This window comes from Protopterus annectens, chromosome 9.part0, assembly GCF_019279795.1.
Source record: "Protopterus annectens isolate FY-2018-M chromosome 9.part0, PAN1.0, whole genome shotgun sequence".
NCBI lineage: Eukaryota > Metazoa > Chordata > Ceratodontiformes > Protopteridae > Protopterus > Protopterus annectens.
In genome coordinates, this window is record NC_056743.1 from 1,473,136,516 (window position 1) to 1,473,157,321 (window position 20,806).

At 38.0% G+C, this 20,806-nt stretch overlaps 1 protein-coding gene across 1 annotated transcript in view; it reads left to right on the plus strand.

Annotated features, from left to right (window-relative positions):
- LOC122812123 (adhesion G protein-coupled receptor E2-like) overlaps positions 1 to 20,806 on the plus strand; it is a 901,467-nt gene that overhangs the window by 250,519 nt on the left and 630,142 nt on the right. Inside the window, exons 3-4 of the mRNA XM_044084412.1 lie at positions 223 to 365; positions 13,545 to 13,651. Coding sequence (XP_043940347.1) covers positions 223 to 365; positions 13,545 to 13,651 — 250 coding nt within the window. The remainder of the gene's footprint in view (positions 1 to 222; positions 366 to 13,544; positions 13,652 to 20,806) is intronic.

Here is a 20,806-nt window from a genome sequence, read left to right on the forward strand (position 1 = left end):
AAATGTAAAATAAATAAATGAATAAATAACTACAAATGTTACTTTTGCTAAAATTGGCAGTTATTCTTACTGCTCTACTGCTTTGGGGTTAAAATCTTGGTTATCATTACTTCCATCGGGCCCCTTTCCACTTGACATATAATTATTAGTTTGCGATATTGGACCTCTGATATTACTTTGATGTCAAAGATCTCTAAAATTAGTTTCTGCTGTGTTTTACAGATGACTATTGTGAGCCGTGCTGGATAGGATATGAAGGAAAATGCTATAACTTATCTACTAACACAAAAAGATGGCAGAATGCCTTTTTGGATTGTGTAAAGAAGAACTCAAGTCTTATTGTCATTAACAGCAAGGAAGAACAGGTATGATCGTGTGCATATAGTAATGTGCATTGCTCTTTAACAGCAAGGAAGAACAGGTGTGATTGTATGCATATAGTAATGTGCATTGCTCTTTAACAGCGAGAATGAACAGGTATGATTGTGTGCATATATTAATGTGCATTGCTCTTTAACAGCAAGAATGAACAGGTATGATTGTGTGCATATATTAATGTGCATTGCTCTTTAACAGTCCTTGCATGATATAGTCATTCTCTCCTCTATTAAGTCATATTATTTGCCATAACACTTTCTTCCAATGCTAGAAAATGCTGGAAGAAATAAAAAAAGCTATAAATAGAAAACAATCTGACTGTCAGAACTGCTTATTTATTTGTAACAACTGATGTCAAGATGAATCAAAATTATTCTTAAAAATATGACACTTTATGTGGTATTATGGTATTTAAAGATTACATTGAACGTTACTGTGATATTTTTTGCTGTAAAGTGACAACTAAGCAATTAAAGAGAAAGTAAATTTGATATAAACCCAATGTGTGTGTGTGTGTGTGTGTGTGTGTGTGTGTATATATATATATATATATATATATAGACATAATAAATATGTAATTGTATATGCAGATAAACACATTGAGTATATATGAATACATACAATCTTTTTTTATATATGTTATAAAGCATTATACTTCCCTTAGCTGCAGCAAATTAGAGGAATTGTAAAAGCCACGTTTGGTTGAATGATATTTGAACATCTCTGTTTTCTGTGTGTGTGTGTGTGTGTGTGTGTGTGTGTGTGTGTGTGTGTGTGTGTGTGTGTGTGTGTGTGAAGATAATGAAGCACCAACAAATGAAGCCTATTCATGCAAATGCTTCAGTAAATACTAAAGCTACACTGCTGCAGTCTGTTCTACCACATGGAACACGTAAGAAGAGTCAAACATCATAAGGAAAATGTCTATAGACATTTTATGTTTTCAAATCAAAACACAAACATTTTGTTTTGGTGACAAATAGTGACTGTAGCAAGCCATGAAACACAAACTGACAAAGAAGGTTAATTAAAATACTAAGTAACATTACCTGAAACATCAAACAATGCATTTGTTCTGCTGGGGCAAAGCCAGTGACACCCTATTTGGGGGATATATTACCCATCCTATTGCTTATTTTAACCAACTCCAAGATCATCACATTATTGGGAAAGGGAAGTGCTTAAGCTTTATGTCAAAAAAGTAAACATTTTCTTTCTTTTCTCAGTTATGTAACGTATCTGCTGTCAATCTTTCCTGGGTACTTTCCCAGTGAGTTTGTTTGGGAATATAATGATACTATAGGCTTAGCTATTGTTAACTCAGTCAAGCCTATAGTGACTTTTTGTATACTTGAAGTTCACGCACATAGCTCCTTATGGCATCCATATCTTTTTTGGGTCTGGCTTCATTTCCTGAGTGACTTATCAACTAATAATAGGCAATATTAGAAAGTGCAAGGAGTTATTAACAAACTGACACAAAAACTGTTAATCTAGGATGCCCTGCAGTAGAGAAATGAATCACTGTTCACCACTTATTATTATTCATATTTTCATATTTATGTTCATATTTTCATTTGAAAACCTTACATCTCAGTGAGGGATATGGTGTGATTTGCTATCATGAGAGACATGAAAATCCACTGTCAATGTCCATTTATATCATGCTATATCTGATAAATTGCTAGTTGTCAGTAATTATGAAAATATACAATATTTCCATAAGTACTTAATGCTTCAAAAAACAAAAAAAAAAAGTGACTCACAAACTGTTGCATGGCATCAGGTGAAATGATGGATGTTTTTGAGGAAATCATTATTTCAAATTTGCACTTTAAGTATCTTGAGAAATGTTCAATATTATTTATGCTAATTATACAATTAAGCATAGAGGGCGGCCACAGTGGTGCAGTGATTAGCGTTGCCACCTCACAGCAAGAGGTTCTCCGGTTCAATCCTCAGCTGGGGTGCCTTCTGTGCAGAGTCTGCATGTGGTCGCATGGGTTTCCTCCAGGTGCTCTGGTTTCCTCCCACATCCCAAAGACATGCTGTAGGTGGATTGGACACTCTAAATTGACCCTAGGTGTGAGTCCGTGCATGTGTGTGCCTTCTGTGAAAGTTTGGGCACCAGGCTGGCAACGCAACACAGTAAAACTCCACTGCCAGTCATGAGCAGACAGGTGATCCACTGTGGTGACCCCTAACCAGGAAAAGCCAAAAGATGATTCAATTAAGCATATGTTTTCATATTTCTGAAATATCCCAGTAAGCATGTGGTCACAGAGGAATTTCTTGTTCTCTTGAGAAAACTTATGTATGGTTAACAAAAACAGTCTAACAATATATGTTTAGGTTATACATTTTCCAAGATATGGCAAATTGTTTTGTGAAAGTTTAACAAAAAATATAATTTTGTGTTTGTGTGCATTATAATATATTATAACATATATGGAAAGACTATGTATGTCCTGACTATTATCACTGCAAAGAATACTTTTTACTGATAACTTTATAATGTGTACAGTTTTAATAGCTGCTATTGTTCACAAAATATGTACTTTTGTTTATCCTATCCTTTTTAATTTTTTTTCGGAAAATGCTATTTAATGCAAGATGTGTGTAGGATGCTAGAAGTGTAACATTCCATATCACTCAGGTGTTGCGTTTCCTTAGCAGCATACATGTGCATGCCAGTTACATTTGGGCTTCAACTATTACAGGAAGACCTGACAATCTGCGACTTGATGTGATCCCTCTCCAAGATACTAGAAAAATGCATCAACTCACAGGTCTCCAAATACCTCCTTAACAATAATCTCCTCTCCAATACCCAGCATGGTTTCAGGCCACACCACAGCACTAAAATTGCTCTGCTCTCCTTCACTAGCACTATCCTCCATCACAAAAACAATGGCCTCCTCTCCTCTGGTGTATTTCTGGATCTATCTAAGGCCTTTGATATTGTGTCACACAATCTACTACTCTCTGCTCTCTCCAACTTTTCTTTCTCCACACTAGCCACAAACTGGTTCCACAGCTATCTACATGGCTGCCAGTAATCAGTTGTCTGGGACAAAGATCTATCCCCTCACCTCCCTGTTACTCTCGGGGTTCCCCAAGGCTCCATCCTTGGCCCCCTTCTCTTCTCCCTTTTCACCAACAACCTGCACACTGCCACAAAACATGCCTCCCTCATACAGTATGCAGATGATTCCACCCTCATCTGCTCAGTCCCAACTCTAACAGAACTCCAACAGATCACACAAGAATCATTCTCTTCTGTTGAAAGCTGGCTATCTAATGCCCAGCTTCTCCTCAATCCAAATAAAACCAAATTCCTCATCTTCCAACCCCCCCCAAATCTACCCCAAACACCCCCCACTTCAATATACAAGACAAGGACAATACCTCCATTTCACCAACAGTCCACACAAAACTACTTGGTGTACAGATAGACAATAATCTCAGATTTGACAGCCACATATCACTAACAATAAAAAGTTCACAAAAAAATGGGTACCTTATATAGAAACTGCCAATACCTCACCAAATCAGCTAGAATCTCTATTGCCAATTCCCAACTAATCTCCACCCTACTCTATGCATCACCTATACTTACAAATCTTAGACATTCAGACCTAAACAAACTCGAAGCCTGCTACAATAAAATCACAAAATTTGCCACTGATGCCTCCTGCCACAGCCACCACTGTGTCTCCCTTAGAGACCTTGATTGACTCGACCTCCCACAACATCTACACCTAACTCAACTCACCTTTGCTTATAAACTTGTAAATCACCCTCTCAGAATCCCATCACTCCATACACTTCTCCATCCTTACCACTCTTCCAGACCCCTATGCTCCTGCAACAAATATCTACTCCAGGTTACCAAAGCCAAATATTCAGCAGGGGAAGCACAATTTTCCTGCACCATATCCAACCTCTGGAACAACCTTCCCACTACTATAACTACACTTCCTTCTTGCAATCTTTTCAAGACTGCACTTAGATCACACCTAAATTTTCACTGGCATTGTCCTTGTCCAAACCCCGACTAATAACCCCCTTCCTCTACCCTTCTCTTTTTTTCCCCTGCTTTGGATAGAGTATTTCCTCTATCACTGTAAAACTGAACTGAATATTAATTACTGCTAGTCCATCCTTCCAGGATTTAGTAATCATTAGTCTATTATTACTGTTAACTTGTTACTGCTAGACAATTGTCATACTGTGTTTTACTTCTTATTTTTGATGTTTGTATTTAGAGCTTACTACTTAATTTTACCAAATGTGCTCCTGTATTTTTCATGTCATCATCACCACTACTGTATGCATACCTTTGATTCATATTTTATACCATTTATCATGTCATTCTGTGGAGCTTTTCTCCCCGGGCCTCCACTGAAAAAGGACCTGTGTCCAGTCGGAATTTCCCGGTAAACAAATGTAAATAAATAATAAATAAATAAAAAAATAAATTGTCACAAGTGGTGCTCATTTTCTGCTTTTTTATGGGTTGGTTTGCATAAATGTTGCTTCAGTCAAAAAGATGGTTCTGCAAGGCTGGCCACATCAAGGTAGTGTGAATAGTGAATCAATCTTCGAAATAACATTCCAGCTGATAAGATCATAATGACTATCAATATTAATAAAGAGGCTTGTTTTACTACATGAAGTTGAAACCAAAATTACCTTCCTTTTCTTCCACAAGAAAAAAAAAAATGTTCTTGTCTTTTTTTACATTCAGAGGTTCAGTGGTAGTCACTCTTCTATGAAGGGTGGCCTGATGGTTAAGGTGTTTGCCTTACAAACACAAGATGAAGGGTTTGAGTCTCAGAAGGGATAATCGGCTAGGCTTAAAATGGTTTGCAAAGGCAGTTAGCCTAGTACTAACCTATGAGCATTTTGTAATACTGTATGTTCTTTCCCCATGATCAAAAATTGCAAATCAAAATGTTATAGCGTTGTTTGTTTCCCATCCTCCCTTCTGTATTGATCCTGCATTGTAGAGAATAGCATCTGTAGGCTGTATTATTTTTATGGGTCATAGCAGCACAGTTCCATTGCACTGCTCACAACACAGCTACAGTGCTATTACTGAAATGTGCATACTGCATCAAGTTATTTTTTAAAGTTAATAAAGAAAGTGTATTATGCCTTTTGGTTATTCAAGTGCAAATAAAACTCCCATCCCTTCTCTTTCTGTCCGACAATACAAATGTATTCTGTTGCAGCAAAATGGCACTGTATTGTATGCAGCACATCTAGAATGCTTTCAATAAAATGTATCCAGTGCACCAAGTCTTGCAAACATGTAACTTAAAGTGAAGTATTCGTCCTGTTTATATTGGTAAAAAAAAGTTTCATGTCCCCTCTATGCTGCACTACAGACAACACCACCTTCTAGTTAACAATATCATGGTGTTGCACTGTCCAAAGCATAATGGCAAGTTGTATTATTTCATACAAAAAGAATAGTGTTTCTCAATGTTTTGCTATAACATTGTAAAGCTAAGGGGGGTATGGAAACATATAGCATAAAGTGAAATCGTATGTGGGTAAATTGTTCAGCCCTGCAGATCATAGCTTTTGTTTACAGTGAAATGTAGATGAACTTTAAAGCTGACCACAGCCATTTTGAACATTTTAAAAAGAGCTGCTGCCTATTCCTCTTGTTACATATTCCACTTGTTATCATATTACATATGAGATCACATCTACATACATATATAAAAAAGTAAAATATTCCTTTTCCTTATATCTGGTTTTAGTATTTGCAAAAATAGCCAATAATATCAATGCAATGTTAATTCATGAGACATGAATACTTTATTCACTAGTCCAACAAGCCCTTCTTTTGTCACCAGTGTTGTGATGCTTTGTAGAGGCCTTAGTCTCTGGCTATCAGTTCTACAACCACATCACTGATACACTTTATGGTAAAATTGGCACAAACAATAAAACAATGTGCTGCTTCTCATTTCTCCTGCTTTAATGCGGTGCTTGTAAACAATGAGCCAAACCATAGTTTCAGACATTCACATCGATTCTTCATGATTACACTTTTTAATTTTTTACAGGAACAGTAGTGTTGCTCGGTTAATACAGTCTGTATATGCTGTGTTGTATTGCCCCTCCATCATCCACATGTTTAAATGCAGCTTTCTTTTATACCTACATGGGCACCAAAAGCAAAACTGGCTGCAATCTTTGTGAAATTTATACAAATTAGAAGGTTTCCTTTTTTTTTTTTTAAATATTTTACTTCTAATTAGTGTCTAAATGTATATGTCCAAATGTATAAAATGAAATATTCATTTTTGCTTTTATTTGACTACAGTTGTAATAGGTTTTCCTTTCAAGATTATTGCACTAGTCAGCTTCTAACACCTCCTAAAGTGACAATTACCAATGCAGCAATGTTAGCAAAAGTTAAAACAATACTCTTTGTCAGGTACCCTGACAAACTTTGCATCTAGCATCTCTATCACAGAACTTTGTGGTGACCTCGTTCTCTGGCTGGCCATCTACTGCATTATCACAACATTGAGGTGATTTATAGTGAAAAGAGTAAAACAGAAAACCTGACCACAGCCTTACTAGAATTTCTAAAGCTGCGATTGCTTTTTCCTACTGTTTATTATATATTGCTTCTAAACAGCGTACAGCATCATATCTTTACATGGTAAGTTTCTTTTCCAGGCACATTAGAAATTCTCAGTTAACACAGTCCCTGTGTGTTATAATTTGCTGGTCCCTTTCTTGTGAAACAGTGCACTAAATAATTATAGTAAATATGCATAATAACGTAATGCTCATTATGCTAATATCTATTGATAACGTGTCAGTATTGGGCATTACAGAAAAATGATTGATAAATAATTAAAAGCCATGTTATGCAAATTATCATAAAAATGACTATGCAGTCTTGCATACTACTTATAACAGTACACTGAAAGCGTACAAAACCACTTTAAGTTTGGCTTACACATGAAATGCTTACCTTACATAGAGAATATTCTTACTAGCAGGACAAAGCAAAGCACTGAATTTTAGGACTATTTTGAAAATGGCACCTGTGCCAACTATTACCTCAGCTGAGGCAGGGATTGCATGGAAAAATGGAAGGTGTGGTGATAGTCTGTTCCTCATGCACAAGAAGACTGTACTTCTCCACTTCCTTCCCAGGCAGCTGCCTATTGTCCCTAAAAAGAAAAATCTGTGTTGCTGATCCGAAATTCAAGGTTTGGGAGCAGAGTGAGCCTGGGTATAGCAAGGGTCAAATGGAACTGAGCCCTTTCCCCCCTAGGTGGCTCCTTATTGTCTCATAATAACAATCTATGTTGTTGACCCTTTTTTCATGTTGTTGACTTCAGGTGGGTATTCCTTACAGTAAAACAAGGGGACAAGTGAAAATAGGAAAATAGCCCATTGAGTGTGCCTGGAAATGTTTTAAATTTTACAGTAGGGGAGTGTAACACAATACTTGTCTTCCCAGCGAGAACTGTTCCTTCTCTTAAGTTGAAATTAAATCTAATAGGGGTTTGGGGTCAAATTGCCAGTTAAAGAGAGGGCATCTGCATTACAGATAAAACTACTCCAATAGGATAGTTAACCTTATGTTATATTACAAATGCACAGACTAACTGTTGATCCTGGAGTATAGCATCACAGAATTCCAACCCTTTTTGAATTTTAAGGAGGCCAAGGTGCTGCTTGTACTTGATTACTATACGTCGCTCCTTTAGAGTGCACCAAATAATATCCACAAATGTGCAAAATATTCAGTTACTTGTACCTGCCTATATGTCTCATGCATTTTATACTAGGATCACTTTTCCAGTCAGCTTAAGGTAATTCCAAAAGTAACCAAGAACATGACTGCAGTATTACTGAAGGAGAGCAATATTCTCGTATGTGATACACCAGCAAGCCTCACTTATAGCATCCAGATTACAGAGCTTTATGGTGACATGACTCTCATCACATTTCCAGCAGACTTTACAGTAATATGGGCAAAAATAATAAAACTAACCATATCCTTTGTTACACAATTCGACTTATTTTTTCTTGTTTATTACATTTTGCTACTAAATTACATCTGAAAAAGTTTAAGATAACATGTAATATTACTCTTGCTTATATTCACCTTTAGCTGTTGTACATTTTCCTTCTAAGATTGCTTCACCTTTCAGCTCCTGACAGATAATAAATTAAACAATAACATCACATTACAGTTAATACAGACTCCTTATAGTATTTTGTTGCCACCTTCTTATATATAAAAGACCATATATCATTTTTTCCATGACCACTATTTTTGTAAAATATATATAAATAAATATAGATCAATTACCTCATTGTTTACCATGCTGTATTGGTTTACCCTGCAATGGGTCTCATAGAATGGTGCTTTCTGAAAAAATTCAAAACTATGTTGAAATATGCTACTTCTAGACAATGTGTCAAATGAGATATTTACTCATGCAAATGAAGTAAAGTATTCACTGTGCTTATACTTGGCTATAATTCTAAATGTTTAGTACTACAGAGCACCTCTTCCCTTCAGAACTGTCAACAATAGGTTCATAGGTTCATAGGTAGGTACTAGGCTATCTGCCCGAGGGCATTTATAAGCCTAGCCAGAGTGTGTCGGCTTTCGCCTCCCCATTGATTAATTAACTGATCCTCTGTCAAGCAGAGCCAATGAAAGTGATCACAAGGGTGTATTTTCTGTTACACATCCACTCGTCAAGGTTTTTCTGCCTGATGTAATTTGGAATTTTGTTCCAAAGCATGGGGAGTCTCTGTGACAGGAATCTATTCCTCCAGCATGTAGAGGAGTGAGTCTTGGTTTTGCTAGGGATGGCATGATCCATGCATCCTTGTAGGTGCTCATAGAGTGCATTTGTAAAGGTTTCTGCATCTTGGGCAGCGTTATCCTTTAGCGTTGGGGCTGTGAAACTTACCACCTCTGTCTTAAGTAAGGTGAAGTTTGCTTTAGAAAAGTTTTTTACTGTGGTTTCTTTAGTTGGGGGGGTGGGGTGTGGACATCCAGAGTGATTAGTTTATGGTCTGATCTAACCAGTGAAGGGTTGACCTCCGGTGTGGAACACCTGTCGCCCATGTTGGTGATGACCAGGTCCAATATGTTTTCACTTCTGGATGGGAAGTTTACCAGCTGATCCAGGGCATTTGAGTTGAAAAATTCCAGTAAGCGCTGGGCCTGGGAATTTGTACTCGAGTAGTTTTCCCAGTGAATGGTAGGGTAATTGAAATTGCCCAATATTAGGGTGTTTGGTAGGACCTTCATGTTTTCCAGTGTCTCCAGAAAGGTGGAGTGGTGGTCCTGAGTCAGGGAGGGTGATCTGTAGCAGGCCACAATTTGCATTGCAGATTTGTCCGATGTTAGTTGCACATGGATGATCTCAGAGGTATCATGCTGCGCCACTAACCTGGAGGTGTAGGTATCCTTGATGAATATGGATAGACCCCCTCTTTTTGTGTTTTGGTCCATGCTCTGTGGCCGAAACGTATGGTATAAGTTGTAGCCCGGTAGTGCTGGGGTGCTCTCTGGAGCCTTGATCCAGGTTTCAGTTACTGCACAGATGTCTGTACATGAAGCAACAATATGCATTTTTCAGACTAAAGATTGTGTTGCTCTATGTTGTTTCTCCATTAAATAGAAGACCACGTTTGAGAAAGTCAGAAAGAGATTGAAATGTTAAGGGCAATTAATGTAATTGTGAAGGAGTAATAGAAAAGTTTGTTGTATAGAAGGGGATAGAGGTGATAAAGAAACAGAGGTATGAGATGACAAGAAAAAATCTTGAAGATAACAAGTGAAACTGGATTTACCCAGGTGAGGCACTTGAGCATACCCTTGTGTGATTTAAGTGTTGCTTTAATAAGGCCACGAAGGCAGAGAGTTTTGTGGTCTGTTTTAGGGATGTAATTGGAGTTAGCAAGTTGACTTTGTTGTGATTGCTAAGAGTTTATTGGTTTAACAGAGGTCTCTGCTTAGAGAGTAGTGCTACAAGATATCTTTTAGTGATGGATATTTTTCTGTTTCATGTATAAGACTGTGTGCACTAATTAGCTGTGTGTTTGTTAAACAGTTGGTTAGATCAAGCCAATTTAGTTGTTTTAGGGCTTTGCAATGATGTGTCCTACGTATAAGCTTGCAGAGAATTTGGCTTTAGCTTGACAATGATGCAAAGGTGATCTTCTTTTTGTTCCTGGAACATTAATGATACAGTTAGTACTGCCAATACATGCTGTTTTAATGCCCCCTGCTGGGTAACACAGAATACTGCTTGCCAAATATTCAAGATGACATAACTGTATGTTGCTTTCTCTGGCCATCTCCTACTTCCTCCTTTTCCACAGCATTACTCCATTGCATCCTAGATGGACACTTTTTGTATTCTGCAAGTCACAATTTAGGGCTGTATTCATAAATGTACATTGATGTGTACACAGCCATGTACATGTCACAATATGATTTTTGTATTCGGCAAGTACCCTTACACGGTGCTTCAGAGCATCACAAAGGACTGGCCAGTGGCTGTGATGAATGCTAATGAGACATTGCTGGGGGACAGACATATGCTAATTAGCCATGTGGTATCTCCCGAGAAATGCCCCCAGGAAGCCATCTACATGGCTGAGTGATTTAAGAAAGTGTTCAGCCATCTAGATCAGCACAGCCATCCCCTATAACATTGTAGTAGCAAACTTGGCCAAAAGGTGCTGTGTTCAACCACAAAATATGAATGTGGTGGTGGTGGGGGACCATTAGAAACCAGGGCATACTGTAAAAGTGTCATAATGGCACCAGCATCAAAATGGGGATCAAGAGCGGAGGGGACCACTGGACACCAGGGGAAAGAGTTTAAAAGTGCTGTACTGGCACCACTGTTACTACAGGGACTGGGGGAGGATACCACTGTACAGTGTTGTACTGACACCACTGTTACTACAGGGACCATGGGGTGGGGGAATACACACTGCGCAGTGCTATGCTGGCACCACTGTTACTACAGGGACCAGGGGGTGGGGGTACATCCTGTACAGTGCTCTACTGGCACTACTGTTACTACAGGGACAAGAGGGTGGGGAAATACATCCTGTACAGTGCTGTGCTGGCACCACTGTTACTACAGGGACCAGCAGGTGGGAGGATACACACTGTACAGTGCTTTACTGGCACCACTGTTACTACAGGGACCAGGGGGTGGAGGGATACACACTGTACAGTGCCATACTGACACCGACATTACTACATGGATGGGAGGAATAAGCTAGACACCAGAGAGTAGTGCCCTAAGGCACAGAGTAGCATGACGGGGATGGGGAAGAAACACTGGATACACTCTTATGTGCAGTAATAACAGCAACTGCAGTATAGGGATCAGGGGTGAGGTGACCAGTAGACCACCAAGGAATATACTGCTGTGATGGCACCAACATTACTACAGAGATAAGGATTGTGGTTAACCACTGGACACCAGGGATGAGTCTTTGAAGAGCCGTAATGGCACCAACATTACTATGAGAATAGGGAGTGGGGGATAAGGATATACTAGACATCAGGGAATACTTCTTAAAGTAAACCACTGGACACTGGAGTAGGGGGGTATTCTAGACATCAGGGAATTCTCCTTAAGGTAAACCACCGGACACCAGTGTTTATATTGTTAAGTGGCGTAAAGGTACCACTGGTAATAAGGGGTTTTGGGGGTAGGAGAACTTGACCAGCAGGGGTGACTCTTTAAAATGCCATAACAGCACTGAAATTATAACTGGGATTGGAAGGTGGGAAGTACACTAGACCACCAGGGCTTAAGTCATATGTACCATAATGGCATTAAAGTATTATGGGGTGGGGGACTACGTGAAGGTAGGGAGGGATACATGGACTGCAATGTGTGTGAATGCATGTGTGTGTGTGTGTGTGTGTGTGTGTGTGTGTGTGTGTGTGTGTGTGTGTGTGTGTGTGTGTGTGTGCGCATATGTATGTGTGTGAGAAAGTGACTGGATGGGGATTTGACTGCTTACATGAGCAGCGGGGTAGTACTGCATTGTGGATATCAGCCATGATCTGCATATTATTGTAGTATCTGTGATTCAGAAAATGTACCAATTAGCTGATAATTAGTTCTCATCTCTTTGTGGACTGTATGTTCCAGAATCTGAAATCAGCACATCATGCTAGAAGGGCCTACAGCCCATGTTAGGGCCTTTAATGAATCCATGGGTCAGTAGTGATTAATACTTTGTTTTTTCCAGGACTCCCACTGACGTCCAGATGTGGCAAGTGCTCCCCTTAGCTTATCAGTCTATTTGTTCCTCCCACTGGACATTGAAATTCCTATGATCCCAATAGGGAATAACCGTTTTGCAGAATCTTAAGGATAATTGAAGAGATAAAGATTTGGGCTTATTCCAGCATCATCAGGCAGCAGACATTCTCAGTTTTCTTTATACTGATTTAACTTTACTAAGTGTGCAATACATTCAATGTGTTAACATAGAAGTGTGTATTCACACTACCACACGTGTGCCTCCTTGACTTAGGGCAAATTCCCACATACAATTAGCTTTGGTTCTTTTTATGAGTAGCTCTCTAGCTTCCAATATGAGATAGTGCTGCTGCATACTTTATCTTTCCTCAGGAATGGAGAGGTAACCTATAGCAGCTTAATTCCTTGCCATGACTATTAATCAGATATCTGAGATCACAAGTAAGCACTGCTCACCCTCATAAGTAGGATGTCAGCATAAATATTCAGAACTGAACATTTCTTTATTCTGCACTGCATGTACCAAGTTATACCTGACATGAAACTAATGAGGTCTATAAACATGAAATCAACAGAAATGTAACCAAGAAAAAATGAAATGATATAGATCACCGAGAAAAGTAAACTAACAAGTATTAATGATAAGCAAAATATGTAAGTCATAATTGTTACTGGTTGATATGTCTATGCTGTTATCAACTGTATTTCACCTTCTGTAAAGATGTTTACATGAAACTGCCAGTTAAAATGTGAAATCACTTATAATACTGCTTATTACCTTGCAAATGAGAAGCACTGATTAAAATGATGGGCATTTTAAACATAATTATTTGGTGTTCCACCTTTTTTCACATACAGAGCTTTTTGAAAAATCTGACAAATTCACTGGGCTCCTGGATTGGTCTTCGCTCTAAGGCTGGAACCTGGCAATGGGTAGATGGATCTGTCTATAATGCCTCATCAGTGTAAGCAAATTTGTTCAGTGTAGAACTGGAAACATTTGTTCTATATAAAATACTATGAAAGATAAATTGTTCAAGATAAAGCAATATGTTTAAGTCTGATTTACCTCATATAGGGGCGTCTCAACCTTTGGAGTGATGGAACCTAGGAAGGCTTTATTAAATAGAGATGCGCAGTATGCCACAGACTAATAACTTCTGTAAAAATGCAATGTATATCCTTATGGCAATTGAACCACTGGAATGTATTTTTATATCATGAATAATTTTCTGAGACAAAGTTAAGGTAAAGAGTGGAAATGTATAGTTATGAAACTTCTGTATATGTTAAAGAATGTAAACTGTTGTGCTTTTTAGGGCTTTCTTGCCTAACATCAAACATAATTTGAAGTTTCTGATCACAGTTCCTTTATAGTATGACTTCTTGAATATTTTCATGATGTAATGTACATACAGATGCATTGCTGTTTGTGCCAAAGTGCTGTGCCCTTTACTGGACATTTTCTTCTTTTCCTACTGCTGTATGACCATAGAGTTAGTATATATAAGTAAAGAGTGCTGCTGAGCGCAAAGCCCCCACATAGCAGAGGGTGCAAAGGAGCTTGTCTCCTTGCATAAATATTGTTTCAACATATTGTAATCAATTGAGATCAAGGAATTGCCTTTTGATAACTTGCGCCTTAATCAGTGCTAAGGGAGACAATTTTCTGGAATCCAGAACCACCCAGTCACATGTAATCTTAAAAAATGATGACACTCCCTTTTGGAAAATATGTTAACTTAAAACTTATTTCATACTAAATTTATGTTATTCAGTCTTGTAAACATACATAAAAATAATAAATGTTACAATATACACTTCTGTCATTACAATTATTTAAATTACATATATTAAATGTTGGCACCCATATATATACTATGATGAAAACACCTGGTGTGTATGACCACAGGTGTGCCTTGTACATCTTAGGTTGTGAGGCTATACTATGATGAACATAACTGGTGAGTGTAACAAAATGTGTGCATTAGACATCTTAGCTGTTGTTGATATACTATAATGAACATACCTGGTGAGTGTGACCACAGGTGTGCCTTGTACATCTTATGTCATGAGGATATACTATGATGAACATACTTAGTGAGTGTAACCACATGTGTGAATTGGACATTGGACCATGGTATTAAAGGATTAAGATAAAAGTTTTATTTTTTCATATGTCTGTGTAAAGTTATAATCTCAGCAGTTATGAAAGAAAATTAAAAAAACTATCGATAGATAGATAGATAGATAGATAGATAGATAGATAGATAGATAGATAGATAGATAGATAGCAGGACTGCAGCCCCCAGTTGTAAATGAAAAATAACAAAAAAAAAAGAATTTAAAATAAGACTCCTGGAATGGAAAATAAAAAAAAGACTCCCAGAATGGACTGTGTGCATGCGTGTGAGCATTCCTGGTACTACAGACCCATGTGTGCAGAATCTGGACTGGTTTAAGAGCAGTCTGGATTAGGTAGAAGGCAGCAGACTACAGAAATGCCCAGAAGTCTATGCGGTTACAACCACATAGACTGGAAGGGGACCAGACTGCAACATCTGCAGGCTGGATATCCAGCCTACTCTTGTGTGTGTAGAATGCCCCAGATAAATATACATGGTGGCTAGAGAGACTCAGGCAACAGTAGTGGTTAGAGAATAACTCAGGCTCAAGCCCTGTACCTAGGGTGCAGGTAGCAAGAACCTGAATTTCTTACCTACCATCACTTGTGAAAACTGCTCAAATTTTTGCCTCATATTTTAGTTCTGCTCTGTTCCTCATAAACTCTGTGGTTTTCTGGATTTAATTCACTAAATAGACTTGATATTCTTCAGAAAGTGCATGGTAACACAAAACATTTTATTCTAGCAATTTTCTAAATTTATAAGTCAGTATTTGAAAGTTGTCCCTATTTTTGAGGGCTGTATTCCCCCATTATTGGCTTTATCCAGGTTTTTTGTGCTAAGAGGTTGAGAGCTATGGTGAGAACTGAATTTACTGAATATGTTTGGGGGCTGTATTCTCCCATTATTGGCTTTTTCCAGGTGTTTTGTGCTAAGAGGTTGAGCGCTATGGTAAGAACTGAATTCACTAAATGATAGGCATTTAAGTTTCAGTCTTCCCAACTTTTTAAAAAACAGTTGATTTTGCATAGTGGTATGTTGCTCTAACTTTAGTGCACATGGTCCTGGGTACAAGTCTTGGCAGTGAAATGCATGGTGGGAACATGGCATTTTATTCTAGCAACTTTCCAAGACTATACAAACAATGTTTAAAATGTGTCCCTGGTTTTTGGGCTTTGGATTTTTCCAGATTTCTTGTGCTGCAAAGTTGAGAGATACAGTCGAGTGGATTTGACAAGGAGCTGAGAGCTTCAGTGGAAGATAAGTTTAGTGCTGCTTATGCTGAATCTGCTTGCATTGTTTGTAGCACAACAGGTAGTGTACTTGCTTTTGATGCAGAAGGCTGTGAGTTCTACTTCCACAGTATTTAGATACATTGCTGATACTGTACTGAGTTGCACTTTTAAAGGGGGTGGATACTGCAGTGCTGAGAATGTCCTCTTTGACGGAGATACCTAGTAACTATGAACCTTTTATCAGTTTGCCACCCATTCCCTATTGCAATATTACTAGCTTATCATTTTTAATGTAACATAGGCAATTTATTCCTCAAGGGCAATAGGCACTTTATTTGTAGATGAAACAATGAAATATAAAATTGTTTGCTTGCAGCAACCTCTTCATTAGTTACAGATCTCTTTAATGTGGATTTGTTTAGATGACTTTTACTTCTGCAAAGATTGGGCATATTTACTGATACTGGCGGGTTGTAGAGGTTTGGTAGACTTTTATGATGGAAATGTTCTGAATTGGGCAGTTTTGTCATTATTGGTGCATAATTTTTTTTCATTGTTTACTGGAAAAATATTCAAAACAATAAATGTAAAGTGCCCTCTAAAAACTGTACTGTATTATACAAGGAATATAATTTAATACAATAAGGAAGGTGTATCAAAGAACACATGTATGTTTCTTGTGCAAGGGGCCTATGATTGGAAAACAGCCCGAAGTTAATCTTTATTTGCCACTGGCTAGATGTATTTTCTTTGAATGTGGGTTTCAATGCTGTTTCAACGAAAGTGAGTTTCAAATGCAACAGAGTTTTAATGCTGTCTATTTTCATTGTGAGACTGCATTGCTTTGTTTAGCAGATGTCTATTAGTGTTTGTGCTGTAAAATGTAAAATAAAACTTTTAAATGAAATCCAAATCATTGTAGAGGTAAGGCAGTATGCACATTAGAGTGTTTATGGTAAATGGGGTGAAATAGTCAAATAGTGGGTCATTGGAATGGCTGCAGGGGGAATTCTCCATTCAACCAAACTCAAAGACAGCCCTGACTGAGCTATACCTCTCAACTCTCCAGATTTTTGCATTATGAATAGATTTTTGCTTCTTATTTTTGGTTTGTTCCTCATAAAATTTGTGGTTTTCTGGCAAATCATTTAGGAATGAAGTCACTAAATAATAACAGACATTGAGTTTTAGACTTCATACCCTTAAGAAAAATGATTGCTAAAGCAGGACCTATTATTCTGTCAACTGTCTAAGTTTAAGCAAGAGCAATTTTTAGTACTATTTGCATGTTCCCCCAATATATTTGGCTTTGTCCAGATTTCCTGTGTTAAGAGGTTGAGAGGTACATACAAATAAATCACTTTATAGAATTGGGTATAGCCAAACCTCTCAAATGTCTCTGATTTTGGCTCAAAGTGTTGCTCTCCCCCTAATAATCCCTCTGCAAAATGACAAATTTGGAAGAAATCACGGAGGGTTTACAATTAATAAGGAATTGTAATGATCAGAGTTATAGATTACTTTTAATTTCAGAAATTGATGTATATTCTTATTTTGTCAACTACTCAAGTTAACAGTATTAATATTACAAATTTGTCACTTTTTTAACAGGTTCCCAGCTGTATTGTGTGGCTATTTTATATTTTTGCATCACATTTTTGGTCAGTTTTTCATAAAATTGTGATTTTCTGGGAAATTAGTGGAAAATCATTAAAGACTGAAGTTAGAAAATAATGACAGACATTTGAGTTTCAGATTTCATACCCTTCAGAAAATCTATACTAATGCAAGACCTACAATTCTATTATCTTTCTAAGTTTCTAAGAGCAATATTTAAAATTGTCCTTATTTTGGGCCTATGTTCCACTTCTGTTTATGGCTTTGTACAGATTTCTTGCTCTGAGGTTGAGAGGTATGACAAATATGTCAGAGCCATCACCGTCAGCCAGAGACATTTCAAATTGTGACATACTTGTAGTCTACTCCCCCATGTAGTGACTCTGGATGTGTCCAAGCAAGGCAAGGAACAGTTATGCAGTGTGCATAGTATCCCCCATCCAAGATAGGCACAAGTACTAAGTGGCTTTTCATCTGTCTGACTTTGCAGAATGTTCTGGTTTTCTGTCTTTTTTTTACTGTTGATTTATGCTTCTTCTTATTCAGAAAATGCATGTTGTTGCAGAGCCTGTTGCTCTCTGTTTAAGTAGCAATGCTTTAATGACCATCAGGTAAGCTTGTCTGAGATTGTAAGATGCAAGTAAGCTTTAATAAGCATACTGTTAAAGAATTATCAACATCGAAAGCCTTTTTGTTGTTGCCATGCAGAGAATATTTACATAACTAGATAGTGTATAAGCCTTAGGTATTAAAATGCATATGACAGTATTTGCAATAAAGGACATGATTACAGTATTTTCAGAACCTCATTACATTTGTTGGAGACTTGCAGTCATCTTTGCAGGCTTTACCTGTAAACTAAACAAAATACCAATCTATCATGTGTGGTCCAGAACCTGTGCAGTAATCCTTTAAGCAATTTATCTTGAGCTTCTTTCTTGTTTGCTGTTCATGTTATACTTTGATTGTGTTTTCCTCATGAAACAAATAGATAGTTGTTAGTCATCAGGTCTTTTTTTGGATAAGAAACATTTTTACAAGTGGGGGTAGATTGCTACTTTCAGCATGTTACTTGGTACTTTTATAAAGCTGAATATAAATTATAATTAGAACTGCAGTGCAAGGAGAAGTGATTTGAGTTGAGTGCTGCTTGTTTTTTTATACTTGACTAGCATTCCAGTTCTTCTTCTTCTTCTTTCGGCTTTTCCCGGTTAGGGGTCACCACAGCGGATCATCTGTCTGCTCATGATTGGCAGTGGAGTTTTACGGTGTCGAGTTGCCAGCCCAGCACCCAACCTTCCACAGAAGGCACACACACGCACACACTCACACCTTGGGCCAATTTAGAGTGTCCATTCCACCTACGGCATGTCTTTGGGATGTGGGAGGAAACCAGAACACCCAGAGGAAAACCACGCGACTACAGGGAGAACATGCAGACTCCGCACAGAAGGTACCCCAGCCGAGAATTGAACCGGAGAACCTCTTGCTGTGAGGCGGCAACGCTAACCACTGCACCACAGTGGCCGCCCTATTGACTAGCATTCCAGTAATGTATTTAAAAAGTAATTTATTTTTTCATGCCTCCCAACCTTTTTGTTTCCATGTAGATATTAAGTAAGCTGTCATGTAACCAATGCATTGAAATATTTTTTTCTTCTACACTTCATTTTGTCTTGATTGGGCTCTCATAATGATGGCTTGGCACCCAGGGCAGCGTATTTAATTAAAGTCCCAGTTTATGTGGTTTTTAGCATAGCTCCACCCCATTCTACTTGGCCACACCCCTTCTCATTGGCCCCACCTTTTCAGCTGTCTCCTGTAGCCCCCCCTTTGATTTGAAGTCACCAGTCACCACTGATACATAGACAGATAGATATATTAAGGTGTTTAATCACAACCACATTAGCAATTTTATCCTATAGTAAATAAGGACTTCATCACATAAATGCATTCTCATCTGAAATCATTTAACTTTTCAAAGGATATATTCACACAAACCAATTAACCAATCAAAATTTTAAAACAATCCTGCATTACAGAAATAGAACTATGACAATATATAAATAAAACAACATACACAAATCTATGGTGAATAACTACAAATAAATACCACTTTAAATATAATAAACATCTATGAATTTACATTAGTTTTAATGTACTAATCTCAGGTTTAATATTAAGATGTTCACTGAGCCCAGGAGGATTACAAGACTCCAACAATAACTGCCATGTGATGTGATTTCTCTTCTTCTTCTTCTGAAGTAAGTAGGAGTGCCTCCACCGTTGATAATTTCTATAACTTTCTGTCGAATAAAAAAATTATGCGTGTTTTAAGAGCCTCACTGTGTAGCAGATTTGGCATTCAGAAAGACTGTGGGCATGGCCGTGGTCAACTCGCCACTGCTGATCTTGCATGCTTAAAGAGGTCTGATGCTCCTTAAGAATGAATAGGGACAGGAAATCAATGAAGGAGGTGAGCTTACAAAATATCTTGCTGGCATCTGCAGCAGGAGCTGCAGGAACAACGTGAAGTACTAAGGAGTGGTCACACTGTCACAGGGAAAAAAGGGCTTAAGCAGAACTCATCCTTTGTTTGTGTACCTGGATGAGATTCCATACAATTTCACGAACAAAGTAGTGCCAAGAAGGAGAAGTGATTTGGATGCATTAATAGGTTATGGTTCAGGAGTGATCATCTATTATTAACCAAATTAAACGGTGGATATTGGAATATAGGAATGTGATGAAAAGGGGGAGGTAAGAAGTGTGAATGAAAATAAGGCAACAATCTAAGGAACTAGGAAGATGGAAATGGGGAATGTAGGGTAGAATGTTTTGTGTGCCAGGTGTTCACATTATATATATGAACAGTACATAAGGTGGAGGAGATAGTAAGAGAAGTAAGAGGAAGTAAGATGGGTAGGGTAGGGCACACAGATAGATATAGGAGGCACATGACTGATAGGAGAGATGCTGACACAATAAGGGGTCAGGGCTGAATAGAGAAGATGATAGACAAACAGAGGGAATACAATAGTAATGGGGAAAACTGGAGAGTAAACAGGGGTGGACATATATACAAGATACAAGGTAAAACCAGAATAGGGGATATGATAGGGTCGCATAGCTGTTGCCCCTA